The sequence below is a fragment of the Dermochelys coriacea genome, chromosome 8 (assembly GCF_009764565.3).
Source record: "Dermochelys coriacea isolate rDerCor1 chromosome 8, rDerCor1.pri.v4, whole genome shotgun sequence".
In the NCBI taxonomy this organism is placed as follows: domain Eukaryota; kingdom Metazoa; phylum Chordata; order Testudines; family Dermochelyidae; genus Dermochelys; species Dermochelys coriacea.
Genome location: NC_050075.1, coordinates 54,530,135 through 54,554,466, shown reverse-complemented (window position 1 = coordinate 54,554,466; position 24,332 = coordinate 54,530,135). Strand labels below are relative to the sequence as shown.

The 24,332-nt window shown below is 44.5% G+C and overlaps 2 protein-coding genes across 3 annotated transcripts in view; one reads left to right on the top strand and one right to left on the bottom strand.

Moving 5' to 3' along the window:
• Window positions 1-10,638, top strand: part of SHCBP1L (SHC binding and spindle associated 1 like) — a 65,033-nt gene extending 54,395 nt beyond the window's left edge. For both annotated transcript variants that reach the window (XM_038412919.2, XM_038412915.2), the window contains exons 8-10: window positions 2,529-2,779; window positions 3,460-3,582; window positions 10,342-10,638. In XM_038412919.2, the coding sequence (XP_038268847.1) occupies window positions 2,529-2,779; window positions 3,460-3,582; window positions 10,342-10,578 (611 nt within the window). In that variant the 3' untranslated portion in view covers window positions 10,579-10,638. The remainder of the gene's footprint in view (window positions 1-2,528; window positions 2,780-3,459; window positions 3,583-10,341) is intronic.
• Window positions 10,639-18,488: 7,850 nt separating this feature from the next.
• The window catches only part of DHX9 (DExH-box helicase 9), a 41,312-nt gene continuing 35,468 nt past the window's right edge, over window positions 18,489-24,332 (bottom strand). Inside the window, exons 26-28 of the mRNA XM_038413237.2 lie at window positions 22,761-22,876; window positions 21,607-21,807; window positions 18,489-19,044 (exon numbers count right to left, since the gene is read on the bottom strand). Coding sequence (XP_038269165.2) covers window positions 18,708-19,044; window positions 21,607-21,807; window positions 22,761-22,876 — 654 coding nt within the window. The 3' untranslated portion in view covers window positions 18,489-18,707. The remainder of the gene's footprint in view (window positions 19,045-21,606; window positions 21,808-22,760; window positions 22,877-24,332) is intronic.

Genomic DNA, 24,332 nt, shown 5'->3' with positions numbered 1-24,332 from the left:
AGTCCTCCTCCCGCCAGGGCCAGGCTTAGCAGCCTTTGAGCTCAAAGCCAAACTTTTGAAGGTGTGCCTGAGGATGGAACACCAGTTCATTACCTGGATCCTTCCCCTGCTTTTGTGAACAGTATCCCCTTTCTACTGTGCCTGGGTTCAAATAACCTCAGACCAGTGGGTCCTGAGCACCTTAGAATTGGTATTCTCTCCAATTCTGTTCCCTCCCACCGACCTTCCCTGTCCCTTTTCAGGGACCCTTCTCATGAACAACTTCTAGTTTAGGAAGTGCAAATGCTCCTACAGTTCGGGGCGGTAGAGGAAGTTCCTTTGGAGTTCAGGGGCAGGGGATTCTACTCCCATTACTCCTTAATCCCCAGGGCCAAGGGTGGTTTTAGGCCTATTTTAGACCCGCGAAACCTCAACAGAGTCATGAAGAAATTGAAGTTCCGCATGGTGTCCCTGGTTTCCATCATTCCCTGTCTGGATCTGGGGGATTGGTACGCAGCCCTTGACTTGAAGGACACATACTTCCACATCTCCATAATCCCATTCCACAGACGGTTTCTGTGATTTGTGATCAGCAATACGCATTACCAGTTCATGGTCCTCCTCTTCGGCCTATTAGCAGCCCCATATGTATTGAAGTGCATGGCAGGCGTGGCAGCTTTTCTTCGAAAGCATCAGATATAAGTCTTCCTGTACTTAGACGACTGGCTCATCTCGAGCCCAGGTGGAGGAACACCTGAACCTGATGCGTGCGATGTTCCTCAGACTCTGTCTCATCGTCAGAGTGGCAAAGTTGACCTTAACTCCCACTCAGAGAATAGAATTCATCGGGGCACTCTTGGACTCAACTCAGGCCAGGGTGTTCCTGCCCAAGTCTTGTTTTCTGGCCATGAGCACCATCATAGAAGGTCTCCACTAGTTCCCTGCCATGAGGGCCTGAAATTGCCTAAAATTGCTCGGACATATGTCATCTTGCCCTTACGTGGTGCAGCATGCAAGACTGCAGCTCTGTCCCTTCACCTGTGGCTGGCTCAAGTGTACAGGCCGAACCGGGACAATCTACACAGACTGGTCACGCTCTCACCTCGGGTTCTCAAGTCCCTCCATTAGTGGCTCAATCCACAAGTAGTTTGTGCAGGAGTACCCTTCTCCAAACCTCAGACATCGCTGTTGCTAGTCACAGATGCGTTGGTGCTAGGGAGTGTATGTGGACAACCTCAGGACTCAAGATCCATGGTCCCAGGTGGAACTCCCTCTGCACATCATCAGGGAGCTGTGTGCGGTGTGGCTAGGCTTGCCAGACATTTCAGGCCCATCTCCAGGGCAAATATGTATCAGTGTTGACAGACAACACCACAGTGATGTTCTATATAAACAAATAGGGTAGTGCTTGCTCCTCTCCCTTGTGCCAGGAAGCCCTCAGATTGAGAGACTTTTGCATCGCCCACTCGATACAGTTTAAGGCATCATAGCTGCCGGGCTCATAAAATGAACTGGCCGATCACCTCAGCAGATCCTTTCATGGCCACAAATGGTCTCTTTGCCCAGACATCATCAGTAATATCTTCCAGAGGTGGGGGTCTCCCAAGGTAGACCTGTTCACAACACAGAGCAACAGGAAGTGCCAGCTGTTCTGCTCCTCCTGAACCACAATCACGGCTTGATCGCAGACGCCTTTCTCCTCTCGTGGACTGGGTGCCTGCGGTATACATTCCCGCCTTTCCCTCTCGTCCGCAAGGTCCTCCTCAAGATCCGGCAGGACAAGGTATCACTGATTCTCAGAGTCGGCATGGCCCCACCAACACTGGTTTTCCATGCTGTTACACCTCTCAGTGGACATGCCCATGGCCTTGCCCATTATTCTGGACCTCATCACGCAGGATCACGGCTGCCTCCAGCACCCCAACCTGGAATCTCTCCACCTCACAGCATGGAAATTTCCTGGCTAAACTCGTTAGAGCCCCAATGCCCTGATTTGGTTAGGGAGATTCTCCTTGGCAGTAGAAAGCCCTCCACTCATGCCACTTATCTGGCCAAGTAGAAAAGGTTCTCTATTTGGTCCTCACAGAAGGGCACCCCTCCGCTGCAGTCTTCAATTCCCTTTATGCTGGGCTATGTACTCTACTTAAAGCAGCAGGGGCCGGCAGTCTTACTGATGAAGGTGCACCTGGCTCCTATTTCCTCTTTCCACCTGGGTACAGTGGGGCGGTCAGTATTTGCTAACCCCATGGTTGGATGCTTCTTCAAGGGACTAGACAGGCAATCATGCACGTGGCACGCACACACCTACTTGGAATGGACATGAGCAATACATCTCAAAGAACATCAATTATGAAAGGTAGGTAAACTTTTTTTTTATAGGCAAGTAATTCGTTGTAATTAATTTGGTACTTAAAAAAAAAAACACCTCACTGAGAAATACTCATTTTAACCCAAATATTGTAAGAGTTAACCAAACAGCAAAAAGGTATTCTCTGCTTTTTGTATATTGTGGAAATAAATGTTTACCGTGCTTTTCTTCTTTCAACTAGGAGCTGGAAAGCCAGAAGAAACTGTGATTGTTTCAGAGCCTACTCATGAGAGTTTTGTGGTATCCAGAGCCCAAAATGTGAAACTAATGCACCTCACTTTAGTACAACAAGGGACTGTTGATGGTATTGTGGTGGTTGAATCTGGTCACATGACTTTTGTAAACTGTATATTGAAATGTGAAGGAACTGGAGTCTGTGTGCTTACTGGAGCTTCTCTGACTATTACAAACAGTGAGATTACTGGAGCTCAGGTACTGAGTCTGCAAGAATGAATATCAAAAAATAAATTTAAATATACAAGTATAAAATGTTAACATGCATATTGAAGCGGTTTTTTTAAAAAAAAAAAAAAAACAGGACAAATAGTGTTGTTAAGTTGCAAGTGGAAATACCTCAAGTTAAAATTCTGTTTTGAAAACTTGCATGTAATTTTCAGTTAACTTCCAATTTTCTGTAGCTAATTTGTTTAAGCTCTTCAGGGCAGCAGCCTTGTTTTTATTTGTGGTGTTACCAGGGTAGAGTGCCATCCTCACCTATGGAATTAAGTGTTAGCTGGGAGTTGCTTTCCTACTTATTAAAAACCAAACAGAACTATTAAGCAATATTTGTACTTTTTACATGTAAAACACTTTGATGTAGAGACTAAAATATATCCTTGAAGATGTAATTTTAAAGTAATAAATGCTAAGCAATGAATAGTAAAAGATTCCACTCCACCCTTCATTCCAGTGCAAGCAGTAGTTGCAAGGTCCCATAATTGCATAGTTTTATGGGTTTCCATTCCTCTCTGTAATAAATTGCAGTGGACCAATTTTGACATCTTATGTTCTTATCAAATTGCAGAACCACTTTTTATATACTTGACTGTAACTCTGAATGCTTTTCCTGTGGCAATCCTTTCAGGATTTAATTTTTTTGTTTTAATGTACAGGGTGCTGGTGTTGAGCTGCACCCAGGAAGCACAGCCATTTTGGAGGGTAACAAAATTCACCACTGCAATAACTTCAAAACCAGTGAGAGTTCACAGGGTGCCCTAGGTGGAATTAATATTAAGGTAACTAGCTGTGCTGTATTCTCCTAGCAATTGTAACTGACATTTCTATAAAGTAATAGCTGTACTGTTGCAAATGCAGAAGTTAGTGGAAGCTAAAGAAATTAGGAACATCATGTTTATTCTAAAAATTGCATTTCTTTAATTTAACATTCCAAACTCAAGTCCTCGGCTACCAACCATTAGTGTGGAATTTCATGAATCCTATCAGGTAACCTCTAGTGGTCCCAACACACTTCACAACTTCTTAGACACCAAATATACAGCAGTAACTGAGGTGCTATGTACCAGGGTGCTGAGAACTGACTGTAAGTAAGGGCATTTGGTATCTAGGAAAGTGAGAGACTGGTATGCTGGGTGGTGGTTGGAAGGGGTCCCTGTGCCCAGGCTTCTTGGCGGGGATTGGTGAAGTGTTCCTGCTGCATGGGCTTCTTTTGAGGCAGCATGGAAAGGGTGTTTTTAGGGAAAAGAGAAGCAGTCCCAAGATCTACTATAGTTTTTTAACTCAAATCTGCTACCTCATATGTAAGGCTCCAATTTTGTCATGAATATTTTTAGTAAAAGTCACAGACTAGTCACAGGCAATAAAGAAAAATTCATGGAAGTCCTAAAAATATCCATGACAAAATTGGAAGTCACTGGGTAGTTGCGGGGGTGGTTCGGAGCTCCAGTACCCCACAGCTCCCAGCTGCTGCGGGCTGAAGTCACGGAGGTTTTGGGAAGTCACGGAATCTGTGACTTCCATGATCTCCATGACAAAATCTTAGCCTTACTCATGTGAAAACTACACACTGCAGAATTAATCTGAGTTATCTACACTCAAGTTACTTCTTGAGTTAGCCTAGCTTGAGTGAGTGGTCACACTGCAAAACACTAAAGCTGTTGTGTTCACACTAGCACTGCACTGACACATGGCACTTAAGATTCCGGATTTCATGGTTCTTTGTGCTGCAGTAATATTAGCTGCTCCATGACTTTCCCAGTGAATTGTGGGAGAACATGTTTTTCCTTTCTGGGTCCACAAAGAAATTGTGGGAAGTCAGTAGAGATTGCCATATGAGTGGAGTTTGCATTCATCACTCTCCAGAAAGGTAGTGTGAGCAGCTGAGTTGAGCTTGTACCTCTTGACGGGCCAGCCAACTCAATGTGAGCACCATCACACTCAAGTTCATTGCAGTACAGACAAGCCCTGTACTAGAATTATACCTCAGGTTAGCTAACTAGAATTAGCAATGTACCTTTTTTTCCCCCACTGAAGAGAAGGCGTGAAGAAGTTTTCCTTTATTACTGCTTTGACTGGTTGTTACAGATAACCTCACTTGCTCTACTCAACAGTTAAGAGTTTACCCTGAGTTCATGATTTTTTGTAGGTCCTCTTCTGTCACATTTTAGTTCCCATCTGTAAGAATTAAGTATGTGTTAACAGGCTAATCCTTTTTTGCATGTGGTTAGAACTATAGATCTGCACAAGAAGGCAGTGCTCATCAATTGTACATGTAACAGCATTTTGCCCATAAGCCAATACAGCTTGTTTTCATAGTTTAACTTAGCCCTGGTCTACACTACAAGTTTAGGTCGAATTTAGCAGCGTTAGATTGATTTAACCCTGCACCCGTCCACACAACGAAGCCATTTTTATTGACTTAATGGCCTCTTAAAATCAATTTCTGTACTCCTCCCTGATGAGGGGATTAGCGCTGAAATCAACATCACCAGGTTGAATTTGGGTTAGTGTGGATGCAATTAGACAGTATTGGCCTTCGGGAGCTATCCCACAGTTCTCCATTGTGACCGCTCTGCACAGCACTCTCAACTCGAATGCACTGGCCAGGTAGACAGGAAAAGCCCTGCAAACTTTTGAATTTCATTTCCTGTTTGGCCAGCATGGCAAGGTAATCAGCACAGGTGACCGTGCAGATCTCATCAGCAGAGGTGACCATGGAGTCCGAGAATCACAAAACAGCTCCAGTATGGGCCGAACGGGAGGTACTGGATCTGATCGTTGTAGGGGGAGAGACATCTGTGCTATCAGAACTCCGTTCCAAAAGACAAAATGCCAAAACGTTTGAAAAAAAATTTCCAGGGGCATGAAGCATGGAGGCTATCACAGGGACACGCAGCAGTGCCATGTGAAACTTAAGGAGCTCAGGCAAGCCTACCAAAAAACCCAAGAGGCAAATGCCTGCTTGCGGTCAGAGCCCCAGACATGCTGCTTCTATGATGAGCTGCATGCAATTCTAGGGGTGCCCCATCAACTACCCCACACCTGTATGTGGACTCCTGCAAGGGAGTCTCACGCAACAGGGATGAGGATTTTGGGGATCAGGAATATGAGGAGGGAGAGGTTGAAGATAGCACACACCAGGCAAGCGGAGAAACCGTTCTCCCCGACAGCCAGGAACTGTTTAGCACCCTGGAGCCAATACCCTCTCAACCCTCCCAAGGCAGGCTCCCGGATCTTGAAGGCAGAGAAGGCACCTCTGGTGAGTGTACCTTTGCAAATATAATACATGGTTTAAAAGCAAGCGTGTTTAATGATTAATTTGCCCTGAAAACTGGGAATGCATTCGTGGCCAGTATAGCTATTGGGAAAGTCTGTTAACGTGTCTGGGGATAGAGCGGAAATCCTCCAGGGACATCTCAATGAAGCTGTCCTGGAGGTACTCCCAAAACCTTTGCAAAAGGTTTCTGGGGAGGGCAGCCTTATTGCGTTCTCCATGGTAGGACACTTTACTACTGCAGGCCAGTAGCACGTAGTCTGGAATCATTGCATAAGAAAGCATGGCAGCGTGTGGTCCGGGTGTTTGCTGGCATTCAAGCAACATCCGTTCTCTCTCTCTCTCTCTGTGTTATCCTCAAGAGAGTGATATCATTCATGGTCACCTGGTTGAAACGGGAATTTTATTAAGGGGATATTCAGAGGTGGCATTCCTGCTGGACTGTTTACCTGTAGCTGAAAAGAAATCATCCCTGCTGTTAGCCACGCGGTGCGGGGAGGGATGAAGAGATCATCCCAGGGAATTAGGTGTGTGTGGGGGGGTTAGTTGGGTTTGTGCTGCATGTTAACCCAAAAACATCAGCTCCTCCTTTTAAATGGCCAATGTGTCTTTTTCAATTTTATTCTCCCTTTTTCTCCCCCACAGCTGCAAACGTTTCAACGCTGGCACTAGCATCTCTGTCTTAGAGGCTAGCGCAGATAAGGCGGTGAAAAAAAAAAACACGCACTTGCAATGAAATGTTCTCTGAGCTCATGCAGTCCACCCAAACTGAAAGAGCCCAGCAGAATGCATGGAGGCAGACAATGGCAGAGTCCAGGAAAGCACAAAATGAATGCGAGGACAGGAGGAACATGAGAGGGACAGGTGGCAAGACCAAGAGGAAAGGTGGCAGCAGCATGATGAGAGGCGGCAGGATGCAATGCTGAGGCCTACTGGATGATCAAACTGATATGCTCCGGCATATGATTGAGGTGCAGGAAAGGCACGGACCGCCACTGCAGCCCCTGTGTAACCAACCACCCTCCTCCCCAAGTTCCATAGCCTTTTCACCCAGACAACCAAGAACGCGGGGGGGGGCCTATGGGCACCCAACCACTCCACCCCAGAGGACTGCCCAAGCAACAGCAGGCTGGCATTCAATAAGTTTTTTGAAGTGCAGTGTGGCCTTGTCCTTCCCTCCTCCTCCTCCACCCTTCCCGGGCTACATTGGCAGTTATCCCCCTATTTGTGTGACGAATTAATAAAGAATGCATGAATTTGAAACAATGACTTTATTGCCTCTGCAAGTGGTGATTGAAGGTTGTTGGCTTACAGGGAAGTAGAGTGAACCAAGGGGCCGGGTTTTCATCAAGGAGAAACAAACAACTGTCACACCATAGCCTGGTCAGCCATGAAACTGGTTTTCAAAGCTTCTCTGATGTGCAGCATGGCCTGCTGTGCTCTTCTAACGGCCCTGGTGTCTGCGCGTAATCAGTGGCCAGGCGATTTGCCTCAACTTCCCACCCCACCATAAACATCTCCCCTTTACTCTCACAGATATTGTGGAGCGCACAGCAAGCAGTAACAACAATGGGAATATTGGTTTCGCTGAGGTCTAACCAAATCAGTAAACTGCACCAGCGTGCTTTTAAACATTCAAATGCACATTCTACCCCCATTCTGCACTTGCTCAGCCTATAGTTGAACAGCTCCTGACTACTATTCAGGGTGCCTATGTATGGCTTCATGAGCCATGGCATTAAGGGGTAGGCTGGGTCCCCAAGGATAAATATAGGCATTTCAACATCGCCAACGGTTATTTTCTGGTCTGGAAAGTAAGTCCCTTGCTGCAACTGTTCATACAGACCAGAGTTCCTGAAGATATGCACGTCATGTACCTTTCCCAGCCATCCCATGTTGATGTTGATGAAACGTCCCTTGTGATCCCCCAGTGCTTGTAGCACCATTGAAAAATACCCCTTTCAGTTTATGTATTGGCTGCCTTGGTGGTCCGGTCCCAAGATAGGGGATATGTGTTCCGTCTATCGCCCCAGCAGAGTTAGGGAATCCCATTGCAGCAAAGCCATCCGCTATGACCTGCACATTTCCCAGTCACTACCCTTGATAGCAGCAGCTCAGTGGCTGCTTTGGCTACTTGGATCATAGCAGCCCCCACAGTAGATTTGCCCACTCCAAATTGATTCCAGACTGCCGGTAGCTGTCTGGCGTTGCAAACTTCCACAGGGCTATCGCCACTTGCTCATGAACTGTGAGGGCTGCTCTCATCTTGGTATTCTTGCGCTTCAGGGCAGGGGAAAGCAAGTCAGAGTTCCATGAAAATGCCCTTACGCATGTGAAAGTTTCGCAGCCACTGGGAATCATCCCAGATGTGCAACACTATGCAGTCCCACCAATCTGTGCTCATTTCCCGGGCCCAGAATCTGTGTTCCATGGCATGAGCTTGCCCCATTGCCACCAGGATGGCCAAATTGCCAGGGCCCATGCTTTGAGAGAAGTCCATGTCCTCAACACTCTCGTCACCGTGCTGCCATCACCTCCTCGCCTGCTTTTGCAGGTTCTGTTTCTGCATATAGTGCATGATAATGCACGAGGTGTTTACAATGCTCATAACTGCTGCGGTGATCTGAGTGGGCTCCATGCTTGCCGTGGTGTGGCGTCTGCAGGAGAGCAGAGTTGCAGGGGAAGCGATGGTTGGATGACCAGTTTTGCTGACCTACTGCACTGTCTGCTGCCAGGACACAATAGCTGAGCGGGCTGCACGCTTGCCGTGGTATGGCAAGACGAGTAGCCAAGCAGAGTTGCAGCGGAAGCAGCCCTGAGAGACCACCAGGAGAGCAGAGTGCCAGCGGAAGCGGTGGATGACGATGGTCATATAGAGGACCTGCGAGGTGGATTCATAGCATCAGGAGAGCAGAGTGGCAGCAGAAGCGGTGAATGACGGCGACAGATAGCAGTCCTACTGCACCCTCTGCTGAAAGCAGTACAGCGCCCGCACGGAAAAAAGGCACGAGACGATTGTCTGCCGTTGCTTTCACGGAGGGAGGGGTGACTGACGACATGTACTCAAAACCACCCATGACAATGTTTCCCCCCCCCCATCAGGCATTGGGAGCTTAACCCAGAATTCCAGTGTGTGGCATAGACTGTGGAAACTGTGAGATAGCTACCCATAGTGCAATGCTCCAAAAGTCTACACTAGCCTTGGTACTGTGGATGCACTCCACCGACTTAATGCGCTTAGTGGGGACACACAATCGACTGTATAAAATAGTTTTCTAAAAAATCAACTTCTATAAATTCGACCTTAGAGACTAATGGTCCCATCTACTCTGACTACTTATAGATCACAGGCTATTGAGTTTCACCAAGTTACTCCTGTGTGGAGCCCAACAACTTGTTTGACTGAACTAAAGCATATCTTCCATAAAGAACTCCAGTATTGATTTGAAGCCATCAAGAGATGGAGAAACCACCACTTCCCATTGTAGTTTGTTCCAATTGTTAATCACTCACTTCAGATACCAGGCTGAGCTTGTAGGAACTGACACTTTAAAAAAAAATTGAGCAAGACTGATCTGGTAGTCATTGAGACAATTACAATATGGGTATTGCTATAGGAGTAAAAATAAAAACATAAGGAATAAATGAACAAGGAGATCTTGTAAAATTTCCTTATGTTTAAATTCTCAGCCAAACAATTTTTCACCATGTTCTCTTGTCAATATCTGTATTAAATAGTGATTTGGACATGGAATAGGTCATGTGTCTTGTGTAGCTGTGCTGTCAAACTGCTGAGCAGTATTAGATTTCAGTCAGAAAATGAAGAATGACAATTTCAGACCCATTATGAACTGTTGCTAGGGCAGCAGAGCTGGATAAGGTGAATGGATTGAAGCTACTAGTTATACTATACTTTGTGAAAGATTCTGCTTAAATATGGTAACAGTAGAAAGTCGGAAGCTTCAAAGGATGTTAGATCAAATTTCAATAAATTGAAATTAATCTTAGTACTGAAATCAGTAGTTTTAAAAGTTAAAACGTATTTACTAAGTCTTTTCAGATTTGAATTGGGTTGCCCCTTTTAAACAGTTATGGGAGAGTCTGCAAATTTGGGATAAGGCATTGCCATTTTGAGAGGAATACTTAGAACTATAAAGGAAAGTGAGTTTCTTTTGAATGTGAACAGTGCAAGCATTTTTTATGCCATATTTAAGTGTGTAAGAGCACAATGCACCCTTCAAAACTAGTTTTGAATCCTTAACAGGTTGTTCCTGTCCCTATACTGAAGATGAAAAATAATCACATTTATAGTAATAATGGTTATGGAGTGACCATCCTTCAGCCTATGGACCAACTCTCTACTACAGGAGGGATACTGGAATTTACTGCATCAGGAGATGCAGAGGAAGATATGCTTTTCAAACTAATGCATGAATTGAGCCTAGAGATGAGTAGTAACACACTAGATGATATCAAAGGTCTCAGCATAGTTAATAGTTAAACATGCTTTTGATGTATGTTTTGGTATACAAAAATTGTTTGATTAAAGCAACAGTACTCCAAGTTGAAGACTATTAGTCTTAAATGCTTCTTTGAATTAATGTTATGGAAAATGACTAGAGTTGCCCTTACTGTGCTTTGCTAACTTTTAGAGCATCTAACTAACACACACCTTCAGTCCTGGATTACAATGAGTCTCCTTTGACTTAATAGTCTAAATGGGGAACAGATATTTTTCCTCTCAGCAGGCTAGGAAAAGTAATTTTATAATACTGAACAACAGCCTGTGTCTACAGTAGTCTGATCCTTAGTTTTGCCACTGTTACTACCACTGTAGAGCTGCATTGGCAATAACAGTTGAGCACTAATGTAGAACACCCTTACATAGTCATTATCCAGACCTACTTGAGTAGGAGTAGACAACTTTGGCTAAAATATCAGTGCTAACTTATTCATAGTGACCCTTCTATTGTGGTTACTATCAGTAGAGCTGCACGAGGAAATGTAGATAATGGAAAATCTCTTAACTGGTCTTTTTTTCTGCTAGTAGTGTCTTCCACAGTTCTGCTACATATGAGCTCTCTCTCTCTCTCCTGGCTGCAGTTTGCAGAGGCATTTCAAAGCTGTGCTAGCTAAACCCCCTCCTCCAATCTACTGCCAGATGATTCATTTGAAAGCTGTGTAAAAACTTGTAGAAAAAAATAAGTAAAACAATAATTCCAATGCCAACCAAATAACTAAGTACAGCAAGTCCTTGCTTGGAAGGTAACTATCTAAATAAGATGTTCACCCTCAGCTGACAAGCCATCCAGGCTGGGTAGAATTGTGGGAGATGATGCTATCAGACAAAATGATCAGGTAGGAAATTTTCCCTTCTGCAGCCCAGCATCTCCTACAATTCTGCTACATATGGGAAGAAGCAAGCAGTGAATAGGAGTAAGGAGGGTAAGAGACCAAACAAAGAAAAGGAAAACACATTTTCAGGATTGCTCAAAAAGCAAGGTTATTACTAGATTACAGTCTGCAGCACCCTCCTGCCAAAGGAATTCTCTTCAGAAGACTCTCTATAGTGTCTGATAAAGGTGTTAGTCCTTCTCCATGTCGCTATTCTGCAGATCCCTGTGGTGAAAGCACATGCTCTTTTGGCCCAAGAGGTTGCCAGGGGTCTTGTGGAGTAGGCCTCAATTCCTTCTGGACCAGCACACACATGCCTTGTAGGTCTCCACAATACATAGTCTGATCTATCCAACCAGGGACAGCTTGGATACCCTAAGACCTTGGCATGTTGGGTGAAAAGAAGCCAATAGAGAGCCTGGTCTCCTTATAGATTCTGTACACTTAATATAAATCTTTAGTGCTCATCTGACATCTAAAGTGTGCCATAGTTTCCCAGTCAGTGGCTGTGGACCGAATGAAGGGAGGACAGTCTCCTATGAGACATGGAAAGGAAAATTCTCCTTACGCAAGAACACTTTTGAAATTCTTAGCACCATCCTTACCATCATGGAACACATAAGGTTCCTGCATAGATGAGTTCCAGAATTAGTAGCCTTATCTGGTGGTTGTGGTAGCAACTAGAAAACAGGTTTTGATGGAGAGGTAACATGGTGATACAGCTACGTCCAAGGCTTGAAGGGAAGAACGGTTAGGGCTTTCAACACCAGTGGTAGATCCCACTTCAGGAAAATCAGTCTGACAACTGATCTGGCCAGTGAAACTTCTATGAGGAGCTTGGATACCTGAAGCTTATTGGCCAGGGAGCCAAATGATACTGCAAACCAGTACACTACGAAGGGCTGACACTTGGCAAGCTGTGATGCTTGTCATGAACTCTTATCCACTCCTTTCATTAGAAAGTCCAGTTTATCTGGAGTCCCATGGTCTCTTGGATTTACTCTGTGCTTGACGCCAACTGCTGAATTTGGTCCAGCCAGAGAAATAGGATTTTAGTGTGGAACCCCTCCTAGAAGACAGCAGAATCCCTATCACTTTGGAAGATATGCCACATGTGGCTAACACATCTCTTTTAACAGCCAGGCTGTCAGATGAAGATGGAGAAATGGTCCTTGATAAAGGATGTCTGAGCTCACCAGTAGCTGCAATGGCGGTTTCAGCTTTAGATCTATCATGTCAGAGAACCAGGGTCTCCATGGCCAGTGGAGAATTAACATCACCCTTGCTTTTTCTTGCTTCATCTTTTGGCTCATTTTCCCTATGAGAAAGAAGGGCGGGAACATGCACAGTCAGCCTTGAGGCCATCTGTTTGACAGAGCATCTGTTCCCATAGTCTTGGATCTGCTTCCATGGGGAAGTATTTCAGTCACTTTGCATTCTTGTGATTGGCTAGCCGGTCAGTTGACAGGAACCAAACATCTATGTGATCAGACTGAAGATAATTCTGGGTTATTGAGATTGTAATGGCTGAGCTAGTTTGCCTTTCGGTTCAGTTCCTCTTTTATGTGGATTATTTTATGTAACGGAGAATCTTTTCTGCCCACATCTTTATCTCCATCACTTCTACATGTAGAGCAATGCTGCTTCTCCCTCCTTAGTTGTTGTTTATGTATGCAACCATTGTCATGTTGTCTGACTTACCATGATGTAGTTGCCTTCCACGTGGCTCTGGAATCTCAAACAGCTGGTTTGACCCTCTGAGCTCCAAGAGATTGATGCTGTGATTCCTTTCCCCAGGTTTCAGATGTGCTCCCCATCTGTCTAGGCTAGCATTGGTAAGAATCTGACAGTCTGGAAGGTATATGGAGACTACTCTGTGGAATTTGCCTGGGACTGCCCATCTCAGGGAGTTGATCTTGTTTCAGACTAGTACCTGATTTTGCGTTTGCTCTGGGGATTGGTCTCATACTTTCAGAAGGAAGGCCATGGAGGCACCTGATGTGTGACCTTGCCCATGAGGAGATTCCTGTGCATGAGACCAGGAGGCTTAGTAGCTGAAGCCGCCCCGGTATAGTTGGGCTCATGCACTGGTCCAGCATGGATATCAGATCCTGAATCTTCTGGAATCTGTTAAGTGATGGTTGATAGATCAGTGTTGCTAACGTGTTCTTCCACATCCAGATGAATAATCCTTGTCCACGGAACCCAGGAACTTTTCTTTGTGTTTATCACAAATCCGTATGCTTGCAGAAGATTCAGAGTCCAGATCGTGGCCCTACGTGCTGTAGGACAGGGCTCATCCAGAGAGGGATACAGGTCAATACTCTGGGATTTGAATCTGCCCATGATCACTGCCAGCATCTTCATAAATCCCTGGGGATCAAGAGACCAGATGGCAGTGTTCAGTACTGGTAGTGATCTGTGCCGTTAAGCAAATCTTAAAAGCCTGTGGTGGAATGTGGAGGTTGAATCTGCCAAATCAACTGAGGTTAGGAAGTGGCCTTGAGACAGGGATGTCACTTTCAAAGCTAGGGACTCCATCCAGAATTTTCTTCATCTCTTTTTGAAGAGGTTGAGTATGGCCCTGACTTTTCCAGTACACTTCTGAACAATGAAGGAGGAGTAAAAACTTAGAGCAGTGTTCTTCTGGGGGAAAGTCTATAACTTCTATGTCCAGATGGGAAATCTCATTTCAGACCTAACAACGCTTTGTAGGGTCACTGGTTATCAGAGACTGGATAAAGAAGCAAGGGGGCAGGGCCCTTAGCATGAGGAAGTATCCCTGGTGAACCCTCTCTCGCATCTACTTGGGTGTGATAAAAGCAAGACATTCATCTGGAAATTGAGAATTTCTGCCTCTAAACTGAGGTCTAGGTGGAGGCGCTCACATTCATTGTCATAATAAACTCATGGAGGTTGTGGAAGCCACCCTTAGGTTTTCTGATCACTTCTCAGTTCCAAGTTTCTCTCTTAACATGTCTTACCTTTCCTCTGGAACCTCTGTGAGGAAGGTGGAAAAAAGGAGCGTCTGTCTGATAGTGTTCAAAGAACGGACTACAAAGCTACTAATTGGAGAGGGGAGGACTGTTAGACTCTTGTCTAATTTTTCTCCCAGGGGAGGTCCTGTGAATTCAGAGGAGCACAGGATTTGTTTGGAGCGAGTATCTACCGTACAGGGATGAAGCCATGCGTCTCTTGGCTGCTGATCAGGATGCCGTGATACGGGCAGAAAAATCTTATAGCATCCATTGAAGCATCTGCCACCAATGCTGTTTGGGAGATTTTCTTAAGTATAAAGTCCAGTTGGTCTCTGCCCGTAAGGGCTTTAAAGTCCTCTAGCCATGATATTGTGACTCAAGCAAAGCCTGAGGCTGCCAGAGATGCTCTGAGGAGGCATCAGATTCCCTTCCAAGGATGGCCTTTCACCTTGCTGTCCACTGGATCCTTGGGGAAGAAGTCCCCTTCAGTTGGAATAACCATATCTTTTGGTAGAGGTGCTATAGCAGCATCAACCTTAAGTACATCTGAGAAAGCATTGTTTGGCTCTTTCTGCTTGTAGAATCAGAACCTGCCTATGTTTACCCTTTTCAAGAGACTCCCATTCCTCTCTGATTACTTCTTCGAAGAGTGAAGGGGAATCACTGTGTAAGGAGAAAATTTGGAAGGGAGGTATTTACTCTGAAGCTTACCTTAGAGGCCTGCTTAGGTTGGATCTGGATTGTGGATACCACTTTTTTGCACATGGTTTCAAACTTCAGGATTTAGTCCCTGGGCCAGCTGAATGAAATCCTAATCCTTAGGTCTCCCTGTTATGCTCTTTCTTTCTGTCCAGTTGGACATTTCTGGAATGAAATCACAGCTTCTTGAAGCGGTAGGAGTCTCAACATGCCTGTCCAACTCCAAACTCCGTGCCTAGCCGTGCTATGGTCAGCTGGCCGAGAACAGGCAAGGCATAATCTGCTCTCTGTAGAGCCTTTCAGGCTTAGCCACTGTTGTGCAGCTGCTGCGCTGTCCCTGAAAGGAGGAAGAAATGCTCAGCAGAGAGACACTGCAGTGGAGGCTCTGGGTGGCTTCAGCCATCTGCTTCTAAATACTTGGTCCAGGAGGAGGAGAGAACAAAGGCAGCTGCTTGCTAATGCCTTAAAATTAAAAAATGTAGGCAAAGTCAGGAGCAGAGAGAACCACCACGGATTGCTGGGTGGAGGCAATATCTTGCCCTCAGGTCCAGAAAGGGAATGTGTCTAGCACAGGCTATGCTACAGCTTTTAATTGCCCTGAAAGGAGCAGATAGGAGTGGGGGAATAGCCTATAAGTAGCAGAATTGTGGGAGACACTGGGCTGCAGAAAGCAGTACTATATAAAATTTTTCCCATTATATAGATTAATATTTTCTCAGTGTAAGACAACTAATTTAAATTTAGTTCTCATTGCCTGTAGTTTGAGTCCACAATAGGTTACAGCATCAACAGTGGTTAGCAAGAGATCAGCCCACTGCCTTCTCCCACCTTACTAAAACAGGAGTAAGAACTTCCCAGTACTATTAATAAGAGAAACCTTGAGGGAATTCTTGGCAGTATTCATATATCATTTAACAAGCTCAGTAGCTGAGAGGATAGAAATTGTGCAAAACCTGTTCTCCCTCAGCTATATATATCTGTTTTAGTTTAAAGTTGGGTTTTTTGGTTTATTTTTTGTTTTCTATATACACGTCTAATTACAAAATAAAGTTTTCTGTGTATTTATTTCAGTGTACATCTGCAGTAATTTAGTACAATAGGGTATATTACATCTTATACTAAGATTAAGGAAATCAAAAATAGGGAGAAAAAGGTGCACCATACAGTAAACTAGAGGGAAAAATAGGAGTGGATAGCTCAGATAGTTGGTAATGGAATAAAGTAATACATTACCAGTTTACATCCAGCTCAGGTTGGTAATTACTGAACTCTACTGCTATCTAATGATTTCTGTCGCTTATGGGAGGGGTAGGCTGTTTCTTTTAGAATTAAACCCCTAAAATCATGGGTGGTGGGGGGAAGGATATGGTTGTGACACCTAAGTTCTGTCCTCTTCATGTGAGACAGCACCTGATTACAAACATGAGATATCACATTCTCTGGCCTCGGCTCTGTTAGCATCCAAACACACGGAGTTCTGCTGGATTCCCTGTGCTTGCCCCTCTGAGTTAGTTTGGCTCCCCCTTGCAGCGGGTCAGATACATGCAGGACTCTGAGGGTCCTTTGCCCTTAGTCATTGTCCTAAAATGCTGCCACTCCTAGTAGAATGGGCAGATAACAGAAATCTATCATACAAGTTATTTCACTGCTTAACTGTCAACATTGTAAGTTAATATCTGTTTAGATGAATGGGGTTTTTCATACCTCCGAGTTAATTTCAGAGTCTGCAAACATCGCTACATCAACTTCAAACGCTTCTCCTGAAGGTTCCTGTATCTGAGCCAGAGAAACCTCGCCCATGTTATTACCTTACTAGACACAGTTCTCTGTAGAGCAATGCAGCACATACTAATAGCCAACCAGCGGACAACCAAAATGGATGTAAATCTGCTGTAAAAGGTGACAGTGTCATCTGGCACTGCAGCACGGCCTATTTGCACAGTGCATTCTAAAACAAAGGAAGAGATTCCCACACATCAGCTGTTCAAAATATGAACTAAAGGTGTAGCCAATTGTTGACTACACCCATGGATCATTCTTAGAAGTGTTCAAGACCAAATAATCCAATTTAGCTAAATATACTTTCTAAAGCAGGGGTGGGCAAACTTTTTGGCCTGGGGCCCACATCTGGGTGGGGAAATTGCATGCAAGGCCATGAATGTAGGGCTGCGGCAGGGGCATGGGGTGTGCAGGAAGGGTCTCAGGGCAAGGGATAGGGCTGGGTGGGGAAATTGCATGCAAGGCCATGAATGTAGGGCTGCGGCAGGGGCATGGGGTGTGCAGGAAGGGTCTCAGGGCAAGGGATAGGGGTGCAGGTTCCTGCCTGCCCTGGGCCTGTGCTGCTCCCGGAAGTGGCCAGCACCATGTCTCTGCAGCCCCTATGGGAAGTGGGGAGGCAGAGGGCTCCATGCACTGCCCTTGCCTGCGGGTACCTCCTTAAAAGCTCCCATTGGCCACAGTTCCCGGCCAACGGGAGCTGCAGGGGGCGGTACCTGCATGTGAGGGCAGTGTGCAGAACCCTCTGCCCCTGCTCCCAGGGGCCGCAGGGACATGGTGCCAGCCACTTCCGGGAGTGCTGCGGGATCCAGGCCATAGTTTGCCCACCCCGGTCTAAAGACAAAGCAGTACAATAAAAAGGAGACATACATACTTTCCTGGGAAGCAAATGCTTGCAGTCGTAAGCTTCAAAGATATGAATTTCAGCTAGTAGAAATGCTTTACACATCACTTTCAAATTTAACCCACTAGTTTGTGCCAGCTTTGTCCTTGGTATCGCCCTGTACTTTCCCATATTTTGTGTTGAATATTACACTCAATGTGTTGATGAGCCATGAAAGTAAATCCTAACTGTGCTCGATACAAAGCATTCATGCATCTTTGCTTTGCCATGTTTCCTATTTTCTAATTGTAAAGCCGACTTCAGCTTTGACAAGTATAGCAGGATATTTGACAAGGGTGAACAGAATTGTGGGGAGAACACAATACTTAATGTAGCTTTCCCAACACATATATATGGTGTATATTATTGCTGTGCTCATAATTATTAATGTAGTGTATTCTACACCTAACTATACATATTGGTGAACAAAGTCCTATGATTTCAAACCTCTGCTTCTGTCCATTCAGTCCAATCGTGGTTTGAAGCAGCAATGACTAATAATCCCTTGCAATTCTGAAGCATTGTTGATATCTGTCCCACATGCTCGTTTACACCCTGGAGACAATAAAGAGGTCTCTCCCAAATTTCTCATACCTCCTATAAACAAATGCTAAACCTAAAAGGAAACAGCCATGCTCAAGTCCAGAATCCAATCATCATACAGAGACAAAACATGTTAAGTCTTGTGAACAGAACACTTTATTAAGAACAAAGTATACAGACTGTGATACTCCGTAGTAAGGATTCTATTTTACATAATATCACCACTAGTCCTAAACAGTTCGTTTCAAGCTACTGTGAACAAGTAGAACGACAAACAAACTTCTGTATTAGCATCAAAGAAAATCCAGAAAGAAACATGCACATTTTTGTAGAGTACAAGACAGACTTCAATGGATTTCAATAACCACCACGCCCCCTTCCTTGGCCCCCATACCCACCTCCATAGTTACCTCTATTCCCACCACCCTGGTACCCTCTATATCCCCCACCTGAGCCTCGATACCCTCCCCCAGACCCTTTATATCCCCCACCACCTCTATAACCTCCCCCAGAGCCACCTTGGTATCCTCTTCCTCCAGAGCCACCTCGGTATGAGTTATATCCACCGCCATAGCCTCCACCACCATAGCCTCCACCTCTGTAGCCAGAGCCACGCTGGTTAACTCCCCGTCCTCTGAATCCACCTCCATTGTCATATCGAGCCATTTTGGGGGGACGAGGACCGTCTCCAAACCTAGAAAAGAAAAGTTAAGAAAAAATTAATTTAAACACCCACAACTTTAAAAGGATTCAATATTTTCATCACCGTCAGAGTGGAGAGTTCCAAAAACATAAAATTCCCACTTCTCTTATGCAGCAGAGCCGTATGCTCAAATCCCACACCCAACTTAGACATTTGCTCCCTGTAAAGCTTCATTAAAGAGCAGCCCAGAGTGATCTCATCTAGTCCAGGACCAGACTCCATCCCAAAAAAATTCTAAAGCAGAGATAAAATTATCCACTCACGTGGACTTTGTCAAAAACAACAACTCATAGGTAGGGGTGACAGTTTTCAGCTTATGTGGAAAGTACTGGGCTCTCTATTTTGCCCCTCGTGATATGTTTAAGAAAAAAATAGAAGTTGGTCCCTCATTTTGATCAGGTACCCATACAGTTGAGTCTCCCTCACGTTTGTTAAATTATCTACATCAGAAATAAGGAATGAAACAGGTTATTAGAGGCAGGGCTGCTTAATAAGGCTGCCTGACATGTCCCACTATAAGAGTCTGTTTTCAATTGTTTATAACTTTGCCGAAGTCCCATTATGGGGCTGAAGTTTTCCATGCCAGCCACTTGCCTCAGGCTGAATTTCAACCAAAGCGGCTGGGCAGTTTCTGTTTGAGGCTACTGCTAACAGTGGTCCAATGATATACACGGTTTCTGTTCTGCTTATATAACAGCAGAATAATGAATATTAAAGTCTCTGAAGTCATTAACATGTAGCCCTGTAAATTCGCCCAGCATTTGAGAAAATAATGGGGAAGGGCCTGCAGGAGAAGGGAGAGAAAACTAGAAATAGGATGTGCTTGACATAGATAAGGAAGAAGAGGGGGATGGGATGGAGGGGAAAGAGTCAGCCTGTTCCTCAAAGCACAAAGGATACTGAAACAGGAAGCCCCCCCCGCCATGCAGCCCTTCAGCAGTGGTACTAGGACTGATACTAAAGCAGAGAAAAAGGTTCTTTGTTAGAACTTTCACTTGTGTACATCAGAGCTCTACAGCTCCCTTTCCCCTATACACAGGCATGTTTACCAGTGGTATGGAAAAGCACAAATAGGCATTATATTATAAGTAATGAGACTGGGGTGGACTGAGACCAACTATTTTCAGATATTTTTGTAAAAACTGCAAAAGTGGTGCTTGCTGTCTGTAATGGTTTGCTGTACTGAGCAACACAGGTACAGTTTAGTGGTTTAGGAGCGTGGAGCACTTCTTTGATTTCTATCATTCTTTATACAGACTGGATGAGGAGCTTCAGCGCCCATTTGCTACAAGAGAAATCCCAACCCTGATGTGTGCTTTGCCCACACTGAATCAGACTAATAATGTTAGAGTAGTGTCTTCTACTCTTAGGCAACCATTAGGACCAAAGGGAATCCTAGCATCATCCAGTCTGAACAGATAAGCACTCAAGAAATGACGCACTGATCTCTTCAGGAAGAATATTCGTGGTAGAATGGAGAAGTCAAACACTATCAACCAAATACATTTCTCTCCTTGCCTGCAGTTCAACCATTACTATATCTTCAGAGATTTGGGAAAAGTCATCTTTACAACTTAAATCTGTTCTGCATAATGAGCAACACAAATTGATGTGAAGGGTCTGAAATTGCAGGCGATCCAAATATCCTTGAGTTGGTCGAAATCACACATGCTCAGGAGTATGTAAAATTCAGTAGACAAGTTAATGCCCACCACTGCAAATCCAAATTAACCCTACAGCTGCCAGAATGTTCAGGCCATATGATGTACACACCAGGGCACAATGGCCTCTTGGATTACAACTATCATATTCTGAATTTGACAGTAGGGTTAAACTGAAATTAGCTTGTTCAAACACTTCATACCAAGATAAGTCTTCTAGTGTGAAGTTTATTGCAAGCCAGTGAAACGGTTACTTTCTGCAGAGAGTAACCATCTGTGCATACCAAGTTGCTATAGTTTAAACATACTCTCCCAGGTGTTTTGAAAGATTTCTACTTCAAGGCCTAAGGGTTATGTTATTTCAGTTTCCTGAAACTACTATTCCCCATTTTTTATAATTCTGCTTGTAATGGGAGGGTGACATATGTGGCTTGGGGAAAGAATTACACAGTCAGTGGACTTTGGGAAATGCACACCATTACATACAAACAGTTCAAAGTCATGCATGAGTAGAGCAGCCCCCTCATTTCATTTGTGAAATCCAGAAGATCCTTGGTGCATGCTGTATCACAAGGCAGCCAATCACACCAAACCTCATTAACTCACACACTATAGGACACATCATTTTACTCTCCTTTTGCCATCCTCCATCAACCTGCACCTTCACTGCTTGCACAGTTTCTTAGGAAGATTTTCAGACATGATCAACTGAAAATATGAGTATATTAAAAACTTCAACACTGATTATCTACATCAGGCAGTCTGCTTCCAAACTAAAACCCACAACAGGAGTTGAGTTCTTGCTGGCATAGGAGTTCAGACACATTTTGGCCTTCGGAATATTTTCCTACTCCAAGGATCCAGCTGTATAAGTGAACAGATTGGAGCTAACCTTGTGTTGCCTGCCATGAGGTTGATGCCAGCTGCAGAAGGCCTGGAGATTTGGCGGATCACATTCAGCATTCGCTCATTCACTGGGTCCAGCTGGCTAATGATTTCAGGATCTTTAGTTACTTCAACAACAAGAGCTTCCATTGCTGCACGTAGGGCAGTGACACAAGCAGCTGCATCATGAGACATCCGCAATTTAATCCTAGAGCAGGAAAAACAATTTCAAAATGAAGATCTCTCTAGATATAGAACATCACAGCCTACAGGAGAGAGGCTATAGAGAACAATGTTCCACAGAGCAGGTATTCAGTGCGTCTAGTGCCAACCACCATAGAAAACACTTAGAACTTCAAAGTTAAGAGTATGGATAACACCCTAACAATGGTAAATGCTGCCATCTGGAACTGAAAAAGTATGATTGGCAACATATTAGATTCCCCAGCACTGAGAGAAATCAGAAGCCAATTAGAACAGCTGCCACATTTTTGACTCCTTGCTCTTCAGACTGGAAACACTCCAGGTACTACCAGTTACTACTCCATTAACCTCTGGGACTAAAAGATGCCAAAACATTAAAGCAGGCTCAAAAATACAGGGGCTCTTCAAAGCTCTGTTAAGGACACAAAGATATAATCAAAAACTACCAGCCATCCTAGAATATCAAATTTGACAAATGTTAGTGAACTAAGCCTCAGCTCTGGGAAGTGGGGAGGCATTAACCTCATTTTAAAGACTGTCTTTTTACTTCCATTTCCCAGTTACTTGCCAAAGGTCACAGGAAGTCAATAGCAGAGCCAGCACTCCTGACCCAGTCCTGTGTCTTAATGTTGAAGCTCTCTTTCCTCCTGCTTGTCTATGAGGCGGTGACCCAAATTCTCCACCACCTCTAATTCAGATCTGAGCTCAGGGAAAGTAGCTTTTGTGGAATCCGGCCAGTGCCTCATGTTTTCAGTTTAGGAACATAATCTACAGAAAAAACAGGAGCTGCTAAAATAAACTGTTCCCCCATCCTTTCACAGACCAACGATAATGCTCTGATGAAATTAATCTGTTACTGCACAGCCTGATCTACATCTCCCATTCTAAACATACTTATAGATATGTTACCAGCTGTTTCTCCTCACAGTTATCCATGATCAACTAGGAAGTTCATACCAGTCATCCACCAGAATGATCTCTCCATCAGATAAGACTTTCTTTGAGGCAAACAGAAGCAGCTGCAGCGGGCTCACCAAGGTCATTCCTTTGGCAGAGATAGCTCGTGTTCGAATCTGCAGGTAGAAGAGGAACATGGTTTCCCATTTCAAGAACTAAGAAATTGCTCTTTCTTTCAGCAGCCATGAAAACTAACAGAATTTTTTACAAACAAGATAATCCCTAGGAGATTGTCTCTCAACAGATTAGTAACAAATACAGAGCTCATCGGATCAGGAGAGATGCTGTGAATCCAGCTTTGGTTGGCTGAAACAAATTCATTACCATTTAAAAGCTGTCAATTGTCCATGTGAAATGAATTTTGTTGTCTCAATGCAGTTCCTAAGGAATAGGTGTCACTTTACAAAAAAACACCAAGTTTTTGCCAGTCTCAGCACAATACCCCAGCATCAGATGGAACTCTCCTCTCACCCTAAAGGTAGTCCATACAACAGGTCTGGGATGCTGCACTTTGCAAGTTTCCCCTAGAGCGCCCTACCAACTTATTCTTTGGATAGTCAGGGACCCATATATTCATGGTGATTACACAACTGTCCCACAACTGCAGATTTGTAAATTCCTGCATACCTGTGCTAAAAACCTAGGCTTTTGTTTGCATAAGCAAAGACCTGAACTTGGTACTTGTGGAGAATACCTTCAAAATATGATCTGAACATAAACCAATTCAGTGACATCTCCCCAACTCTGCAGACAGACTGAGACAATGGCTCTGACTATGTGAACTGCCTCATTCACGTCAATGATGTGTTAGCAAGCCCAATTTCGGTTAGAGATCAGCAGTAAATATATCGCTGCCTATTTGTCACTGCTGGCTATTGTGGCAGATATTGGGGTGGAGTGCAGTGAGGCAGTCTGATGTTATCCTGGGTTGCTAGAGTGACAGGAGCAAGGAATTCATGCCTGCAGCCCCCCCCAATTTATAATTCTTTCTCCCTCCCCATTTTGCGCAGGAGTGAAGAGGAGATGGAATCCCCTCCTCAGCACCAAAAGGCTCAAATGCATTCTGGGTAAAAAAAACCAAGCTACTTGCCCTCACCTTCATGGGTTCCTCAAGCCATAGCTGTCCCCTGTTCAGCTCCTTACCCTCCATCATGCCCCTTGACTATCTATAAAGCAGTTACTTGTCAATACTTGGGGTTGAGAAGGAATTTTCCTCCAGGGCAGATTGGCAGAGGCCCTGGGGGGTTTTTGCCTTCCTCTGCAATGTGGGGCACAGGTCACTTGCTGGAGGATTCTCTGCCCCTTGAAGTCTTTAAACCATGATTTGAGGACTTCAGTAGCTCAGAGGTTAGGGGTTTGTTACAGGAGTGCGTGGGTGAGATTGTGCAGCCTGCATTGTGCAAGAGGTCAGACTAGATGATCATAATGGTCCCTTCTGACCTTAAAGTTTATGATTCTATGAATACAAAAATATGCAGCACACTGAATACTTGGGGGACTGTGCACAATATAAAATAAATGAACATGGAATTCTGAACCAACTGACCTTGAGCAGGGAGCAGCAAGAAGATG